Source organism: Triturus cristatus, chromosome 12 (genome assembly GCF_964204655.1).
Source record: "Triturus cristatus chromosome 12, aTriCri1.1, whole genome shotgun sequence".
NCBI lineage: Eukaryota > Metazoa > Chordata > Amphibia > Caudata > Salamandridae > Triturus > Triturus cristatus.
Window position 1 is genome coordinate 69,328,200 of NC_140595.1, and position 17,065 is coordinate 69,345,264.

A 17,065-nucleotide genomic window follows, 5' to 3' on the forward strand; every position below is an offset into this window, starting at 1 on the left:
GTCGTTGCTGCAACATGAAGAGCATGCCGTGAGTTGAGGGCAGTCCTCTCCATTGTGCCAACAGCAGGCTGGTCATTGTGGACAATGTTCGCAGGAGATTCATGGTGGTGGTCACCGCAGGCTGTCAATGCTGTAGCGCAAACTGTGTAGTGAGCCCCTAAAGGTTGCTGTAGCGCGAAGAGTTGGGGGTCACCAGAGCTTCATGTTGGCGGTCGACGAAGACAGCAAAATCGTGGTGCAAACAGGCACGTTCGCAGTCGCAAAGAGCCCAAAACTGCAGGATTTCTCCTTTCTTCACGGAGGAGCTCAACTGATGGCACACAAGGGTCCAGGGCCTGGGAGTAACTTCTTGGGGATCAGGAACTCACTGCAGCAGAGGCCAGCAGCGCTCACAAACAGGTCCAGCTGCAGGTCCAGTTGCACTAGGTCAGCTGAACAGTTGCAGAGAGGCCTCTGGAGCTTGTTGTGTCCCTGTATCTTAGAACAGGAGGTCAGTCAGCTAACCCTTTGAGTTACTTCAGCCTGGGATGAAAAGAGCGGATCCATTCTTCTCAGCAAGCAGAGCAGGCCTAAAGCGGCAGGGTGTCCTTTTTTGTAGTATCCACAGTCCAGGAGTGTGCTTAAGAGGAGTTCTAAAGATCCCTCTTTTCATACCTGGTGCCCACATTGAAGACGGCGAAGCTTCTGGAGTTTCTTCTTACAGAAGTGTCTGAAATGTCCTGCCTCCCTGCTCTGGTCCAAACTGGAGGCACAATGGGCTAGTGTGAAGTTCTTATGTGTCCTTAGCCAGCCCCATTAAAGTGGAAGCGTGGATGTGATAGCTCTACACCCTCATAGAGTCAGAGTTCTCCCATCCTGCCAACACTTAGCCCCCCTCTGTGATACTGTCTGGGAGTAAAATGCAATGGCCAAGTACATCTAGTCTGTGTGACTCAGGAACAGGATGCAGGCACCAAATGTTTAGTACCAGAACTTAAAATCCGACTTTAGCATCAAAGAGGATTTTACATTTCAGTTCCACAGATACCAAACATGACTTTCCTACAGTCTCCCAAACAAAATGTATCATTCAATAAATGTAATAAGGTAACCCAATGTTATGCTACGGGAGAGGTAGGCCTTGGAATAGTGAAAAATGAATTTGAGAATTTCTCTACCAGGATGTGTAAAGCTTAAAGGTGCATGTCCAACTTTTTTAAAACAACGAGCCGCGCCCTATGGGCTTTTTAGGGCCTACCCTAAGGGTGACTTATATGTAAAAAAAAGGAAGGGTTAGTCCTGGCTATGGGCTTATTTGGTCAGGTCCAAATGGCAGTTTAAACTGAATACACAAGCTGCAATGGCAGACCTGGGGTATGTTTTAAAAGGCTACTTAAATGGGTGGCACAATCAGTGCGGCAGGCCCGATAGTGAAAGACACACAATTGATGGACGGAATATAGAACAAATCAAAACATTCACCCTCAGTCATGAGATCTGGATTAAATCCATCATTCTTTTGCTCACCATGCCACCCCAGTTTAGACCTGGACATATGCAAATCAGTCTTGACCCTGCACCTCATGGGAACAGTCCAGCCTGAACTGCCTAGCCAGGTCCTCCCTGGACTGGAAACACGCATCCTAGGACCGGTTTCGGGGTTTCCCCTCATCAGCCAGGATAGCTTAAATCCAGTGGCACAGTGAGCCCGGGACCCACGTCTGGCCATACCCGGCACACTTAGGGTGCGGAAGCAAAAGACACACAATTGATGGACGGAATGCAGAACAAATCAAAACATTCGCCCCCCAGTCAAGAGATCTGGGTTAAATCCATCATTCTTTTGCTCACCATGCCACCCCAGTTTAGACCTGGCCTTATGCAAATCAGTTTTGACCCTATACCTCATGGGAACAGTCCAGCCCCTAATGCTAAGCCAGGTCCTCCCTGGACTGCGAACAAGCATCCTAGGACCGGTTTCAGGGTTTCACCCCTTATCAGCCAGGATAGCTTGAATCCAGTGGCACAGTGAGCCCGATAGTAGCATTTCATTTACATACCCCACTTTACTAGGAGCTCACAAGTACATTAAATGTGGCAATTCAGCTTACAGGGATTTTACCATGTTTAAATGAGTGAGCACATGCATTTTAGCAGTAGTATGGCTAACAAAAACGAATTCAGCATAAAAGAAGGAGCGAAGGCAAAATGTTTGGGGGAAGACCAACCTAACTACGGCTGAAAGGTCTAACAAACAGCTTAGCTCCATTTAATAACCCAAACTTTTAACATGTCCCAGCACCAGAACCAAATGTTTCACCCCCTTGTGTGAAGCGCAGTGGGTGCAGGCAGAGTGTCTTGGCAGATCGTGTAGAGGCTCAGTATAAGTAAACTCTGCACTGATCAACTTTATACCAGCTTGCTAGACATCTTAAAACTTGCTTATTGTTTTCCCCTATTCTATTTATTTTTCAAAATATTCACACTCAGAAAGAAGGGCAAACAAGTCTTTGGATGTCTGCCACTGGAAGCCAAATTTAATTTTCACAGCTGCCAGGTTACAACAGTCCTTCTACCCCACAACCACACCCACCACAAACACACACTATACGCCTTGATGAAATACAAAGCAAGGCATTAGTCCACTCTCTGAACTTCCGCATCACACCACATTGGTACGAAGCCAAGATGTGCCTTGATGCTCTGTCAGCTCCACTGCTGGATAAATGTTTTCCCTTTGAACGTGTTCCGTTATTGTTTGTTTTTTCAAAGTTATTTTTTCTGACATAAGGAGCATAAGCGCCAAAAATAATAAACGGATCTAAATACTGTGGCAAAATAACACATTTCAATTGGTAAGTTCCTCCTGCAGATCTATACTGATAAAAGTAAGTCCTTCAGAATTGTGTGGTTATTTCATCACTTCCACAAACTAAATATTAGACTCTAACGAAAGTATCACAAATATATAGAAATCAAACTCTAATCTATCAACAAAAAGCCTTTGCTTACATATGTGCAATGTAGTCTGCCGCCTCAGAAGGATAGCAATACTACAAACTTTGTTCTGGTTATTCGACTAGAGTATCTCCTAACCTAATATAAGATGCATTGTGTGTACACATTCGCTACGCTGGGCAACTGCGAAGATTAAATATTAATGTTAAAGGATGATTTACGGTTCATTGGTGTAATTTTGTGCTCTAAGAGATGATGCCCCTAACTAATTTCATATATTAGGCCTCAAAAAGCAGACCTTTGTCCCAATTGCACAGCCAAACCTGGTAGAAAATCTCGAGTGTTTGTTTGGTGGATCTCGCCTCAGCAATTCTGAGGCAAAAGCAGAGAAAGCTAACATTGGGGTAAGAGGCTATTAATTACTGCTAATTTCTATTAACTAAGTGTTCATAATATGAGGGCTGTTTGTAATACTCTACCTGCCCAGACCCTTGATTCCTGCCGACCCTCTTGCTAAGCACTGTAGCCTCAGCTTTTCCACTGGGTCCTGGCACTTATCCATCTTCTTCTTGGCATTGGAAACCATATCTCGCTCGAGGAGTGCTCTTCCAGACATCTTGAAGAAGGGTGATGTACTAGTTAGCTATAAAATATAATAGGTCACTGAAAAGTGATATACAATATGTAAACTATTTTCAAACAGATTAACACCAAAAGAAATTAGAAGTCTTCCAGAATATTGCATTACCATGACAGAACTAGGAATAGCTGACACAACAAATCCTCTGGACACCGGCAATCGTAGGGGAAAGAAACATTTTCGAGTGACTTTGTTGTTTAAGTTTAAATGTTTTAATTACAATAATCAAGGGATGATAAATAAGGATGGAAAGCACAAACACAGTATTGTAATGCAGAATGTCATATATTAGTTCAATGAAGGAAGAGTAAGAGATTCAGAAAATGGAGTACAGCAAACATACGTCACACTTGTTAAACACAAGTACATTGGTAGTGTAACAGATATACTGTATTACATAATAAGTAGATAAAAAACCTAGCTTAGAAATTTCTCACTAAACATGTGATATATAATTCAAAAGCTATCCTTTGGGGCGGCTGTGAGCAAAGCAGTTAAGTGAAGGTGGCATGAAAAACGTACTATTGACATATTAAGAGAGATAATGAAACTTAATTCCAGGAGTAATTGTCATGTCTACTCATAGACAACTAGCCAACATCTCAATTTCAAGGAAAGGATTACATGCTGGTAAAAAGACAATACAACAGTTACATTAGTAAAGTTGAATTTTTCAACCCATGAAAACTAACAAAACTAAAAGCAAATGTTCTGTTTTTATCAAACCTCCTGGATACTAAACAAAGTAGTTTAGTATCCATTTCCATCGTAAAGGAGTGCGACAATTTTTTCTTAAGATGACAGCAGTACAAACAGACATAGAAGATGTCACTTCCGGTAACATGCATACCAAAATAACGTGGTGATAGTTGGCATTTGATTCAGACCTCTTTAAATGGCCTTAACATTTTTGGGGAATTCAATCATCTCCCATGAAGACAGCAGTGTGATGGCTTCATTATTGTGACTTCTGAGAATAATACTGCCATCCTTTGTTTCTCCTGACAACTACCTTGAGAACGAAAAATAGAAAATTATACAGGCATCGGCTCATCTTGTTAGTGGAGCCTTTGGAATGTTCTTTTATCAGGACTTGGTCACTAAGAATAATATTCCTAAGAATGTTAAGAAGGCTTCTTTTTGAAAGCTCGGTGCAAGACAACAGGAATGGAACAAGCTATTTCCTGATTACCATACCCAGTTACGTGTGAAGAAACATCAAATTAACCAATGTTTGGATCAATATCTGCTTTGTTGCTACTGTAGTACTACTCAAGTTAATTGAGTTTCTTACCAATTGCCGAATTTACTTAGAAAACAGTGCTACTAATGTTTCTTCCTTTTCAGTATGCAAAGTTTCCATCAATGAGTTTTTCATTCTTGGCCCTGTCTTAGCCCTTTAATTCCGGCAGCTAATTAGAAGAAATGGGTGTGGCCTAACCTTATGAATTGTACTTTTCAAGATAAAAGCTATCCAGGGAGAGATTACTACTTGTTGTTCCCAATTCAAGGTGGAATTAAGTATTTTCCAGCTGTGTCAATGGCTCTTAAGGAGACACTTTACTACTTTCACATATACTAATAAATGCAGTCTGAGAGGAGTTCACACTCTATTGGATAATAGAGGAGGAAACTTCTGATCAAGTACGGCACGACTACTAACCATCTTGCTTTCCGTAAAAACCCAGATAATATCTGTAGCTTGTTCACTGTCCAAAACATGCAAACTAAGGAATACCTCACCAAAGAAATTAAGGACAACAAGACAATCAGAAGCTATGTAGAATTCAGAAAGGCCATTAGCAAAATAATTATTCAAATTCTCAAGCTGGTGATTTTTCATGAAGTGATCTAATGATAATCACTAGAGCAGTGGTCTTCAAACTTTATAATGCCGAGCTCCCCAGTGAAAAAAACAAAATCATCACGGCCTCCCTCACAATTATTCACACTTATTCTATTCAATTAGCAATGTTTAAATAAGTCTACTTTAAATATGTTGTAGACTTATTTAAACATTACAGTTAAGTCCTATTACCATTTTAAAAACGCAATCAAATGTGTGTGTAAGGAATCGGGGTCCGAAGCGCCTACCCAGAGCTTAGAAACTACAAATCCCATCAGCCCTGGAAACAGGAAGTAGGCGTCTATTTAACGACGCCACGCCCGGCAGGAGGCGTGCGTTATTCTGAAGCAAACGGAAGATCGGAGGATACAGCAGCCGGACTAGGCTGTGTTGTAGCATCGGAGAGGTACCCCGGAAGAGGAGCCCTAGACAGACCGAAGGTGAGAGATTCCCTTCAGTGCTCGGCAGAGCACGAACCTTCGCACGCCTTAGAGGAGCCGCGACCCACACCCGGTCACTAACCGGCTCGCCTCTTGGACTCAGTGCTTGGAGGAGCACGAGACTTCGCACGGCTCGGAGGAGCTGTCGCTCACACCTGGCACCCGCACCGGTGCCGCATCTTGGACTCCGTGCTCGGAGGAGAACAAGACCGGAGCACAAGACTTCGCTCGGCTCGGAGGAGCTGTTGCTCACACACGGCACCCGCACAGGTGCCGCTTCTTGGATACAGTGCTCGGAGGAGCACGAGACTTTGCACGGCTAGGAGGAGCTGTAACACCAACCCGGCACGAACGCGGGTGGCTATTGGGATTCCCTAGCTAGACTAAGTACTCAAAGAGGGAAAAGCTCGGACGAGCATCTGGCTTGAAGGTAGACGGAGGCAGGGGCCCCGGGGAACTGTGTTGGGAAAGGCACAGACAGACTACCTAAAGCGAACCACTTGTTCTAGGACAATCAGCGTGTTGATCCTCACGCGTGTGAAGGAGCGCTACGTCGTTTGAGGTCTCCGGCGGTGGTGTACTCACCGTGGAAGCCATCCTTAGTTGATTTGGATACTTTTAAGGCGGTGGTATTACGGAATGGAGTCATGGTCTGAGAGAAGACTGTAGCTCCTCCTTTAAAGGTTTTGTACTGACAGAAAAAAAGGGCTAGTTCTTTTGGAAACGCAGGGAGTGCCTGTGTACTTTGGTCATTATTTGTTTATCCTGAGAGCGGAATCTCAGGGATTGGTATTGCGGGAAAATACAGGAACAAATGGTAATTCTATGTTCTAGTGAGACCTAAAAGAGAGTAGACTGTACCATGTGAACTGTGTTTGAATGTTTCTTCTTTTGTCTTTTCAGATTCTTGTCCCAGCTGTCCCTTCCCCTCATCCTTTCCCTCGCCTGATCACCTTTGGGCTCCGTAACCTTTGGTTGGAGTCCGGGGATATCAGGAGGTGGACCTGCATTACGTCGCCCGGATCCTGAGGAGATCTGTAAACCTAACAGAATAACGCACCCACGATAGGTGCTCCTCCCGGTACGGGGGTGTACGGCATGGCCTCCTTAGAGGATGTAGTGCAGGCACTGGCCTTAGTCCAACAGGAACTAGTGGCATCGCGAATAGAGACGGCAGCATTGAAGGACAGGGTAGATCGGCTGACCCGTAACCCTTTTGATGCTTCAGTATCAAGTGGCCAACAGATTCATGTGACGGTGCCCCCGCCTATACCCTTGGCTAGCCCAGAGAGGTATGCGGGGCATCCACAGAAAATCCAAATATTTCTTACACAGGTTATGCTGCATTTTTCTTGCAAACCCTCTTACTTCCCTACCAACCACTCCAGAGTGGCGTTCGCAATTTTGTATCTGGTGGGAGACGCAGCGTCTTGGGCAGTCCCGTTAGTCAGGAACAACGACGTCATCCTGTCAGACTGGGACGCGTTCAGAGCCGCTTTCGAAGGGGTGTTTGATAGACGAACAACCACGTTTAGCCCAGACAGAGAGCTACTATCCCTGAGACAAGAGAGGAACGATCTGGTTACCTACCTCACCTCATTCAACAGGTTGGTGGCGGAGGCGTCGTGGCCAGAAGAAAAAAGGATGTCCCTGTTCTATCAGGGTTTATGTGACGAGTTAAAGGATGTGGTGGCCCAGATCGACCCCCAGCCTAACACCTGCGCTGCTTTGATGAATCTGGTCTTGCGACTGGATGGTCGCATGACAGAAAGAGGGGGAGACAGGTACAAAGGGGGCGGGTTTACTTCCAGGTATTCTCGGAAAGAGCAGGCCCCCACGACCCCAGCCAGTGAACCCATGGAGGTAGGGGCTGTCCGAGCACCGTTGTCTCGTGCAGAAAGGGAAAGTCGTCACACCCTGGGGCTGTGTATGTATTGCGGGAAACGAGGGCATTTCGTACGCGAATGCCCCTCCAAGCCCAAATCCCCATTAGTTCCTTATAAAGGAAAAAAGGCAGCAGTATCAACCGTGGGAAAGGAAGCAGGTAACCAAGAGCATACCTCGTCTTTGACCAAGGCTGACACGGAGTGGAAAATACCTTCTCTAGCCACTAACAGGTCTACGGACACAGAAGCACATATAGTGCTACAAGCAGGATTGGAAGTAGGTACACAGGTGCACCAGGTGCTAGCGATGCTAGATTCGGGCGCCACCGGCAACTTCATTGATAGTGGGTTGGTGAGCTTGCTATCCATAGGGGTGGTGCCTCGGAGGTCCCCAGAGGAGGTCCTGGCAGTGGACGGCGATCCCTTGAAATCTGGTAGGATCACTCTCCACACCGAGAACCTGAAGATGTCCTTAAGAGACGGAACTAGACAACACCTAGAGGAGATTGAGTTGAACGTCATAGAGGCCCCGCAATACGAAGTCATCCTGGGGATGCCATGGTTCTGTTGCCACAATCCAACGGTGGATTGGAAGGAACGAACTGTGCGGTTCCTTTCGCTAGGGTGTGAAGAACGGTGTCTAAGGGAGCATCGATCGCAGGCCCTCGCTCTGACATATCCTTTTTGAATCGCGACAGCCGCGGAAAAGGACGTGGAACTGCCAGTGGAGTACACCAGTTATGCTGATGTCTTCAACAAGACGCAGGCGGAACGCCTCCCCCCACATAGGTCATATGACTGTCGGATAGACCTGGTGGAGGGGGCGGTCATCCCCACATGTAGTGTCTATGCGTTGTCGGAACCGGAAACACGCCATCTGAGAGAATACCTAGATCACTACTTGGCACTAGGGTTCTATAGACCATCCCGCTCCCCTGCAGCGTCGCCGCTGTTTTTCATAGCCAAAGCAAACGGAGAGCTGAGGGCGTGCTGCGATTACAGGATGTTAAATAAAAACATCGTCAGGAACAGGTATTCGTTGCCACTAATCAGTGTCCTGTTGGATCAAGTGCGAGAGGCAGTTATGTAAACTAGGCTAGACCTACGTGGGGCCTATCATTTGGTGCGTGTCAGACAGGGGGACGAATGGAAATCGGCGTTTAAAACCCGTTTTGGGCTATATGAATACCTGGTGATGCCGTTTGAGCTATGTAATGCCCCGGCGGCAGTCCAGTTTTTTTTTAATGAGTTGTTGAGAGAGTATATGGACATCTTTGTGGTTGTCTACATTGATGACATTCTGATTTACTCAGCGACAGTGGAGGAACACTCACGTCACGTTATCATGGTACTGGAGAAATTAAGGGCCAACAAATTATTTTGTAAGCTCAGCAAATGCGAGTTTGGGGTAACGACTGTGGAGTTTTTGGGAGGGATTCTGAATCCTGAGGGTTTAAGTATGTCTGAACGGAAGGTAAAAGCGATCCATGAATGGCCCACTCCGCTTTCTGTTCGGGACGTTCAGTGTTTTCTGGGGTTCGCTAATTACTATCGCCGTTTCATACAGGATTTCTCTCAGATCGCAGTACCCATAACTCGGCTGCTTCGTAAGGGAGTGCCTTTCTTGTGGACGACGACGGCCACTACAGCGTTTGAACATCTGAAGAAAGCGTTCACATCGGCTCCTGTACTCCGGCACCCTCAGACGGATGTTCCGTTTATTGTTGAGGCAGACGCGTATGATGACGCCATAGGGGCCGTTTTATCTCAGAGAGACAAAGTCACGGGTCGGCTGCACCCAGTAGCGTATCTATCCAAGAAACTAGACAAAGCGGAACTGAATTATACCATAGCCGAGAAAGAACTCCTGTTGATAAAGAAGGCATTCCAGGAATGGCGCGACTATCTGTGGGGGGGCGCAACATCCGGTAACTGTATACTCAGATCATCGAAACCTTCAATACATGAAGACAGCTCGTCACCTGACACCAAGACAAATGAGATGGACACTTTTTTTGTTTGCGGAGTTTGATTTTTGTATCACATTCAGGCCAGGCACCGACAATCGGAAGGCAGATGCCTTATCCAGACAGTCCATTGGGGAAGGCACCCTATCACCGGCGCCGGTAGCTACCATCAATCCCGCCAAGGTGATCTGTGTATTAAGGGCCGAAAGATTTTTGGACGAGGTACGGGTCAGCCGTTCCGTAGATGATTGGAAAAGGTGGTCCGATGATGATAGGGTACGTACCATCAAAAGAGGACTTCCTTTTCACAGAAACCGGCTGTTCCTTCCTAAAAAGATACTACAGAGAAAGGCGTTTCAATGGTGTCATGTCTCTCCTTTGGCAGGTCATCCGGGGATCCGAAAAACAATGGAAGCAGTGACCAGGTATTTTTGGTGGGACTCCCTGACCAAAAACGTCCGTCTCTGGGTAACCCAATGTGAGGTGTGCGCTAGAACAAAAGGAGAACGATGCAAAAAGAAAGGGAAGCTGCTCCCTCTGCCCACTTCTCAACAACCGTGGCAGAACATAAGCCTGGATTTCATCACAGGACTGCCTGTCGATCAGGGGTGCTCGGCGATCCTTGTTGTGGTGGACAGCCTGACCAAGATGGGTCATTTCATCCCTTGCAGAAACCTACCTACGGCTGGACAGACAGCACCGCTGTTGCTGACCCATGTGGTGAGACTCCATGGCTTGCCTGCAGTGATCGTTTCTGATAGGGGCCCCCAGTTTATAGCTAGCTTCTGGAGGACTTGGTGTAAGGCATTACAGATTGAGTCCGCAAAGTCTACCAGCTTTCATCCGCAGACCGACGGACAGACCGAACGCCTCAACCAGTCATTAAAACAATATCTGAGGTGTTACGTGTCGAAGTCCCAGGAGTCGTGGGTTTCCATGTTGTGGATGGCAGAACTGTCATACAACGACACACTGCATAGCTCAATAGGAGTGTACCCGTTTATGGCCAATTTCGGGTACAACGCAAAGACACTCCCGGTCGTAATCCCGGTGGAGGTGGAAAACCAACCGTCTGTCAGGACCCGCTTACGGGCGCTACAAGTTCTTCACCGGAAAACTCAACGGGTACTACGGGCGGCCAAAAAGACGTACAAGAGGTGGGAAGACAAGAAAAGAATCGATGGTCCTACATATGCCGTAGGAGATAGAGTCTGGCTATCCACCAAAAACATACGATTCAAGTTATGCAGCGTCTTCCATCCCAAGTACATCGGTCCATATGAGGTGGTGCGGCAGGTTAATCCTGTGGCATACAAACTCAAGCTACCTGGCTCTCTCAGAATCCACCCGGTTTTCCATTGCAGTCTGCTGAAACCTGCAGGAGAGGCCAGAAGGAGAGCCCCTCTACCAGTGTGGGGGGACGGGGGTTTGGAATACGAGGTGAGGAGCATCCTCGACGCCCAATATCGCAGGGGCAAGTTATGTTTCCTGGTCTCCTGGAAAGGGTACACCACGGAGGATGATTCATGGGAACCCTCCGAGGCGGTGCACGCGCCGGCGGCGGTGAGTCGGTTCTACGCCCGGCATCCAGAGAAACCAGGTGCTAGGAGGCGCTTGGGGAGAGGGCCTACTGTAAGGAATCGAGGTCTGAAGGGCCTACCCAGCGCTTAGAAACTACAAATCCCATCAGCCCTGGAAACAGGAAGTAGGCGTCTATTTAACGACGCCACGCCCGGCAGGAGGCGTGCGTTATTCTGAAGCAAACAGAAGATCGGAGGATACAGCAGCCGGACTAGGCTGTGTTGTAGCATCGGAGAGGTACCCCGGAAGAGAAGCCCTAGACAGACCGAAGGTGAGAGATTCCCTTCAGTGCTCGGCGGAGCACGAACCTTCGCACGGCTTAGAGGAGCGGCGACCCACACCCGGTCACTCACCGGCTCGCCTCTTGGACTCAGTGCTCGGAGGAGCACGAGACTTCGCACGGCTTGGAGGAGCTGTCGCTCACACCCGGCACCCGCACCGGTGCCGCATCTTGGACTCCGTGCTCGGAGGAGCACAAGACCGGAGCACAATACTTCGCTCGGCTCGGAGGAGCTGTTGCTCACACACGGCACCCGCACAGGTGCCGCTTCTTGGATACAGTGCTCGGAGGAGCACGAGAGTTTACACGGCTAGGAGGAGCTGTAACAGCAACCCGGCACGAACGCGGGTGGCTATTGGGATTCCCTAGCTAGACTAAGTACTCAAAGAGGGAAAGGCTCGGACGAGCATCTGGCTTGAAGGTAGACGGAGGCCAGGGAACTGTGTTGGGAAAGGCACAGACAGACTACCTAAAGCAAACCACTTGTTCTAGGACAATTAGCGTGTTGATCCTCACGCGTGAAGGAGCGCTACGTCGTTTGAGGTCTCCGGCGGTGGTGTACTCACCGTGGAAACCATCCTTAGTTGTTTTGGATACTTTTGAGGCGGTGGTATTACGGAATGGAGTCATGATCTGAGAGAAGACTGTAGCTCCTCCTTTAAAGGTTTTGTACTGACAGAAAAAAGGGGCTAGTTCTTTTGGAAACGCAGGGAGTGCCTGTGTACTTTGGCCATTATTTGTTTATCCTGAGAGCGGAATCTCAGGGATTGGTATTGCGGGAAAATACAGGAACAAATGGTAATTCTATGTTCTAGTGAGACCTACAAGAGAGTAGACTGTACCATGTGAACTGTGTGTGAATGTTTCTTCTTTTGTCTTTTCAGATTCTTGTCCCAGCTGCCCCTTCCCCTCATCCTTTCCATCGCCTGATCACCTTTAGGCTCCGTAACCTTTGGTTGGAGTCCGGGGATATCAGGAGGTGGACCTGCATTGCGTCGCCCGGATCCTGAGGAGATCTGTAAACCTAACAGTGTGATTGCCAAACATAGTATTGTGGTCAGGCAGGCCTTATTAATGTGTAAAAGTATCCACAGTCTGAATATTAGAAATGGGGGTGGGGATTTTGAAGAATATTTGGAGTCCCTTCCTTTTTGACACCTTCTCCCAGCCAGGATATAAATGACAAAAGATGTTAGTGAAGGCCATTTACACAGACGCTTACTGCCGCTCATTTACTTCAGCTGAAAACAAAGCACTGTCATCAGCATAATGATTCTTTCTGCTAGAGCCTGGCGCCACCCCCCTGGGATCACTTGCTGCCCCCATAGGGGGGTCCACGCCCCAGTTTGAAGACCCCCTGTACTACAGAGCAGCAGCACAACAAGCAGAACTGAGTGGTGCCACTCTCAGCCTCGTGTACCAAGATTATACATGCTGGTCTTCAATGTGAGAAAAGTCCATGTCAACAACACCACTGGATGGACCACAATTAAGGGGAAGTTGCCCTCATGTCCTCTCCAATTTTGTGCAGCCTAATTTAAAGCCCTAACCTGTGGGTTTTACTAACACCAGCAACAGTTATACAAAAATCACTACAAAAAATCGTAAGCATATGCAGCAGCTTCAATTCGGACTCTTTTTTGTGTCTAGCTGCAATGTAAATTGTGGTTTGGTTTCAGACCACCGGGGAAGCCCCTCATCCTTCCATTAAAAAAACACATTTTACTAGCGGTCTTAGATAAAAGCCTAGATTTCATTGAGGCAATCAATATTCCTCGGCTATACATTAATTCCCTACTTCACCCATCCATTTATGCTGCTCTGTTTTACTGGTTTCAAAAACTGGAGCAACCTCTGGGATTTACAGCCAGCATCTGGTCCTAAAAGAATAGGTTTTTTTTCTTTGTATCCTGGATTTACTGGCACTGTTGTTTCTGCCTGGGTATAGACCTAGTTATTTTAATAGCTGTAACTGTGACTTGCTAGATGCAGAGGGGTTTCTTATGGGGGCAGCTAGGTGGTCATTGTGTGTTATACAGTGTGGTTTTGGATCACTGAAAATATACTTTTTCATACTATTAGAAACGTAAAGCAAAATAAATGTGCCTCTGTGTCTATAATTAAATTAGAATTTCCTTTAAGTCATTGACCACAATTTGCATTATGTTTTATATTTTTCCAAATAATGAGCAGCTTTCATCACATGATGTAGGCCTGCCACTCCCCCATTGTACTGGTTTCTGTGATCTCTGCTCTGTGCGTTTTAGCTCTGCCTAGAAACAGGATTAAAAGACTTATCAGTACAAAAGGTATTAGTGCCACTGTCCTGCACTTGTCTGTACGCTGCCGGTATTTAGCTTTTCAAAGCATTTTCAGGAATATAATAGAAACAATTCAATACAAAATGATGACTTGTGATGCTACAAAAACGTAACATTTCACAAAAAAATCCACTGAATTGTCATACGGGGTTGGAGGGCTTTGATAGAAGGAAGTAAATTAACATAAATAATGTAAAAGGCATTTATAGCGAGAAGTGGATCATTTGGAAAGTATATTTCAACTCGTCCTGTCTTACATTCACCTGTAAAACTCAATGCAGAAGTGTGTATTTTTTTTCTTAGGCATTTCCAGTAACTTTGACTTGTTCCCCATTTACTAAACTGCATCTATTGACCTGAAGAGTAAGAGCATGGCTAGATGGAGGACAGAGTTAATTGAATAAGTGTTCTTTTTTAATGCCTAGTTTGCTCTCCGTTTAGCCTGCACACCCACACTGGCAGTAGGATGGACTTCATTATGTAGTATTAACTCTAATTGTGAAAGGAAGAGAAGAGAAGGAACACCAATAGGAGAAAATTAACTTACCCACAGGCACTTACATGGTTTTATGGTATGTTCTGCCAAAAGTTGAAACAGATCATTATTTCGCCCAAAACTGTTTTTGAAAATGAGCTGCCATGCTATTTACTATACACCAAAAGAAAACTTTGAGATTTAACTAGATGAACGACTACATGCAGTAAATGGGCACACTGGAATTCCGAGAGTACATCTCAGAGGTATGGTGTTTATACAGATTTGCTGAGAGTAAAACATGATGTTGAAGAGATCAGACTGGCCTAAGGATTTAAGGATTAAGACTTCTTCAGGATTTACAATTGTTTTCTTAGGGTTAACCCAACCATGATGGTTCAATTCAGCACCGTCTGAAAGTTTCAACTATCATTAGAGAAAGGGTTGCTGCAATCACTAAAGAGTTCAGAGCAATTAATGACATAGCTGTTATTATAGAAATATGTCTGTCAAGAAACTTCTGTGGGTTACAGTTCCCATTATAGGGTTAGGTCTGTGCAGGCTTGCATCAACTATTGCAAGAAAATTACAGATTGCTAGAGATATTAATCACCCTTTGGCGACTGAAAGATTTCAGGAGACACACCAAAATAGGCAATACTGACACCAGGAATTAGAATGCACTTATCTGGAAGAAAGAGATTCACACCTACACACAGGCAGATTCACTGACTCCACTCAACTGGGTTAGATGGAGGAGCATAACATATTGGGCACAAGATAGAAGGAACAAAATCATCGACCACACCCCACCATCCACCCCACACAGTCTGAATACAGCATAAGCTGATACAAGACCAGACAGACAACTTATGGAGACCTCAATGGAGATAACCAATAACCTGCACATAACCGCCTGCAGGACATAAGCAAATCAAAAAAGGTTACAAAAATATACTGCTTCATTAAGATCATAACTTGAGGAGCAAAGAAGCATAAGATTAAAAATTATGAAATGGTCTCAGGCACCCCCAAAGTTTCCCCACATCTACCACAAATGTACCATTCTAGGGGTACTGCAGTTGAGCACTGGCAGCATCAGAACATTACGTCTCTTTCTATCGAAAGGAGCCCCTTGTCTCTGGAGCCCATTTCCTAGGAAGGAGCACGCTTGGAAACTGTAATCTCATGCAAAGGCAGGCAGAGACCATTCACATTATATTTTGTTCCCCAACCAGACGCTCACACAAATGGTTAGTTTATCTTGTCATATACTTTTTTTTAATATTGTTTTTTTTTGCATAGGTGACACGTCTGTCATTGGAATTTTTCCTAAGTATATATGGGTGAGGGAAATCACCTCCCTTCGTCTCAAATAGACACCTCTCTACCCAGAGTGGCTCTGCCCTCCCTTGGCCCAACCTACTGGAAGACCCCTCGAGACACCGGATAGAATCAAGAGGTCAAAACTGTATGAGGGAATTGCCTTTAGAATTAAGGCCTATACAAATTTTATGCTGATCATGGATTATTCTGCGTTAATTTTGAATACGTAATGCTGATGATTTTTATTTTTATTTTTCACTGTGCATACTCGGCTTATAAATTATTCTGTTGTATTTCGGGCAGTTGTGTCTGTTACTAAAACTGCTCCTTTTTCTGATTACCGGGCTTCAATCCCCTCTTTTAAAACAGATACTATTACACGGTGTGATTAGATGACGATGATTCTTTTATGCATATATTGAATAAAAAGAGCGTCCATGCGCCGCCGCAGTCACATCTCACAAAAGCAAGAAAAACTCGTTGGACTTATTCCGAATAGATTTATTCCAAAGGTAGTGAAATAATAGCGACAAACAGATGCAGTTATATCTAATAATGGAAAGACCGTCGACAAACTACAGCAGGATAAAGGTAATACATAGAGCAAATGTGAAGTAAGTTCCCGTATTCATTAAAAATAACAGCACTAATGTAAATTATCAGGCGCAAGTTATTATCCAGGTATGTATTTAAATCTAAACAATTGTTATGGTATTTCGTAGTAATATTACGCTTCTGTAACTTTAATATTCCTTCAGTTGTATTACTGTCCCAGACTAATCCCAGAAGTTTGATCACATTACCCAGTTATAATTATTATAGTCCTCGAGCTCTCACCTCTGGCTGCTGCTTCAGGTGTGTCCGGGCTGCTGTGCGACTGCACCTGTGCCGCGCCCTCTGCCGGTCCCACCCCGCCCCAGGCCACGCCCCTCGCGTGCAAGCCGCAGAGCAGCCGCATAGCAGGCAGGGCTCGGGATGTGGCTGGGCGTCGCTGGAGATCCTGGCAACTGCTCCCTTGGGAAAACCGTGGGCATAGAGGAGGGACTACGTGTCAGACGAAGGATTTTCCGAGCTATGATCTAATTGGTTATGCAAATAATAACTATAAAACCAATGTTTTCAAAACTCGGTGCTTAAAAAATACTGATTTAATAGGCGAGTTTAAATGGAAGAGATATAGCGTAAACTTTACTTTTGAAAATCTACCACTAGAAAAAGTTTTACTGGTCTATGGTAATGGAGTTGGTTGATAAATGCAGTTTAATATATACATCTGGTTAATTTCAAGTTTTTAAAGAAAAATTAATATATGCCAATTTGTTTAACGATTATGCAGGCATTCATTCTCAGTTATTTTGGAGATATA

The 17,065-nt window shown here is 45.5% G+C and overlaps 1 protein-coding gene across 2 annotated transcripts in view; it reads right to left on the reverse strand.

Annotated features, from left to right (window-relative positions):
* Positions 1-16,668, reverse strand: part of CAPS (calcyphosine) — a 99,188-nt gene extending 82,520 nt beyond the window's left edge. Inside the window, exons 1-2 of one of the 2 annotated variants that reach the window (XM_085636809.1) lie at positions 16,537-16,668; positions 3,417-3,580 (exon numbers count right to left, since the gene is read on the reverse strand). In XM_085636809.1, the coding sequence (XP_085492935.1) occupies positions 3,417-3,553 (137 nt within the window). In that variant the 5' untranslated portion in view covers positions 3,554-3,580; positions 16,537-16,668. The remainder of the gene's footprint in view (positions 1-3,416; positions 3,581-16,536) is intronic. The other variant, XM_085636810.1, reaches the window with a different exon arrangement.
* Positions 16,669-17,065: the final 397 nt, after the last annotated feature.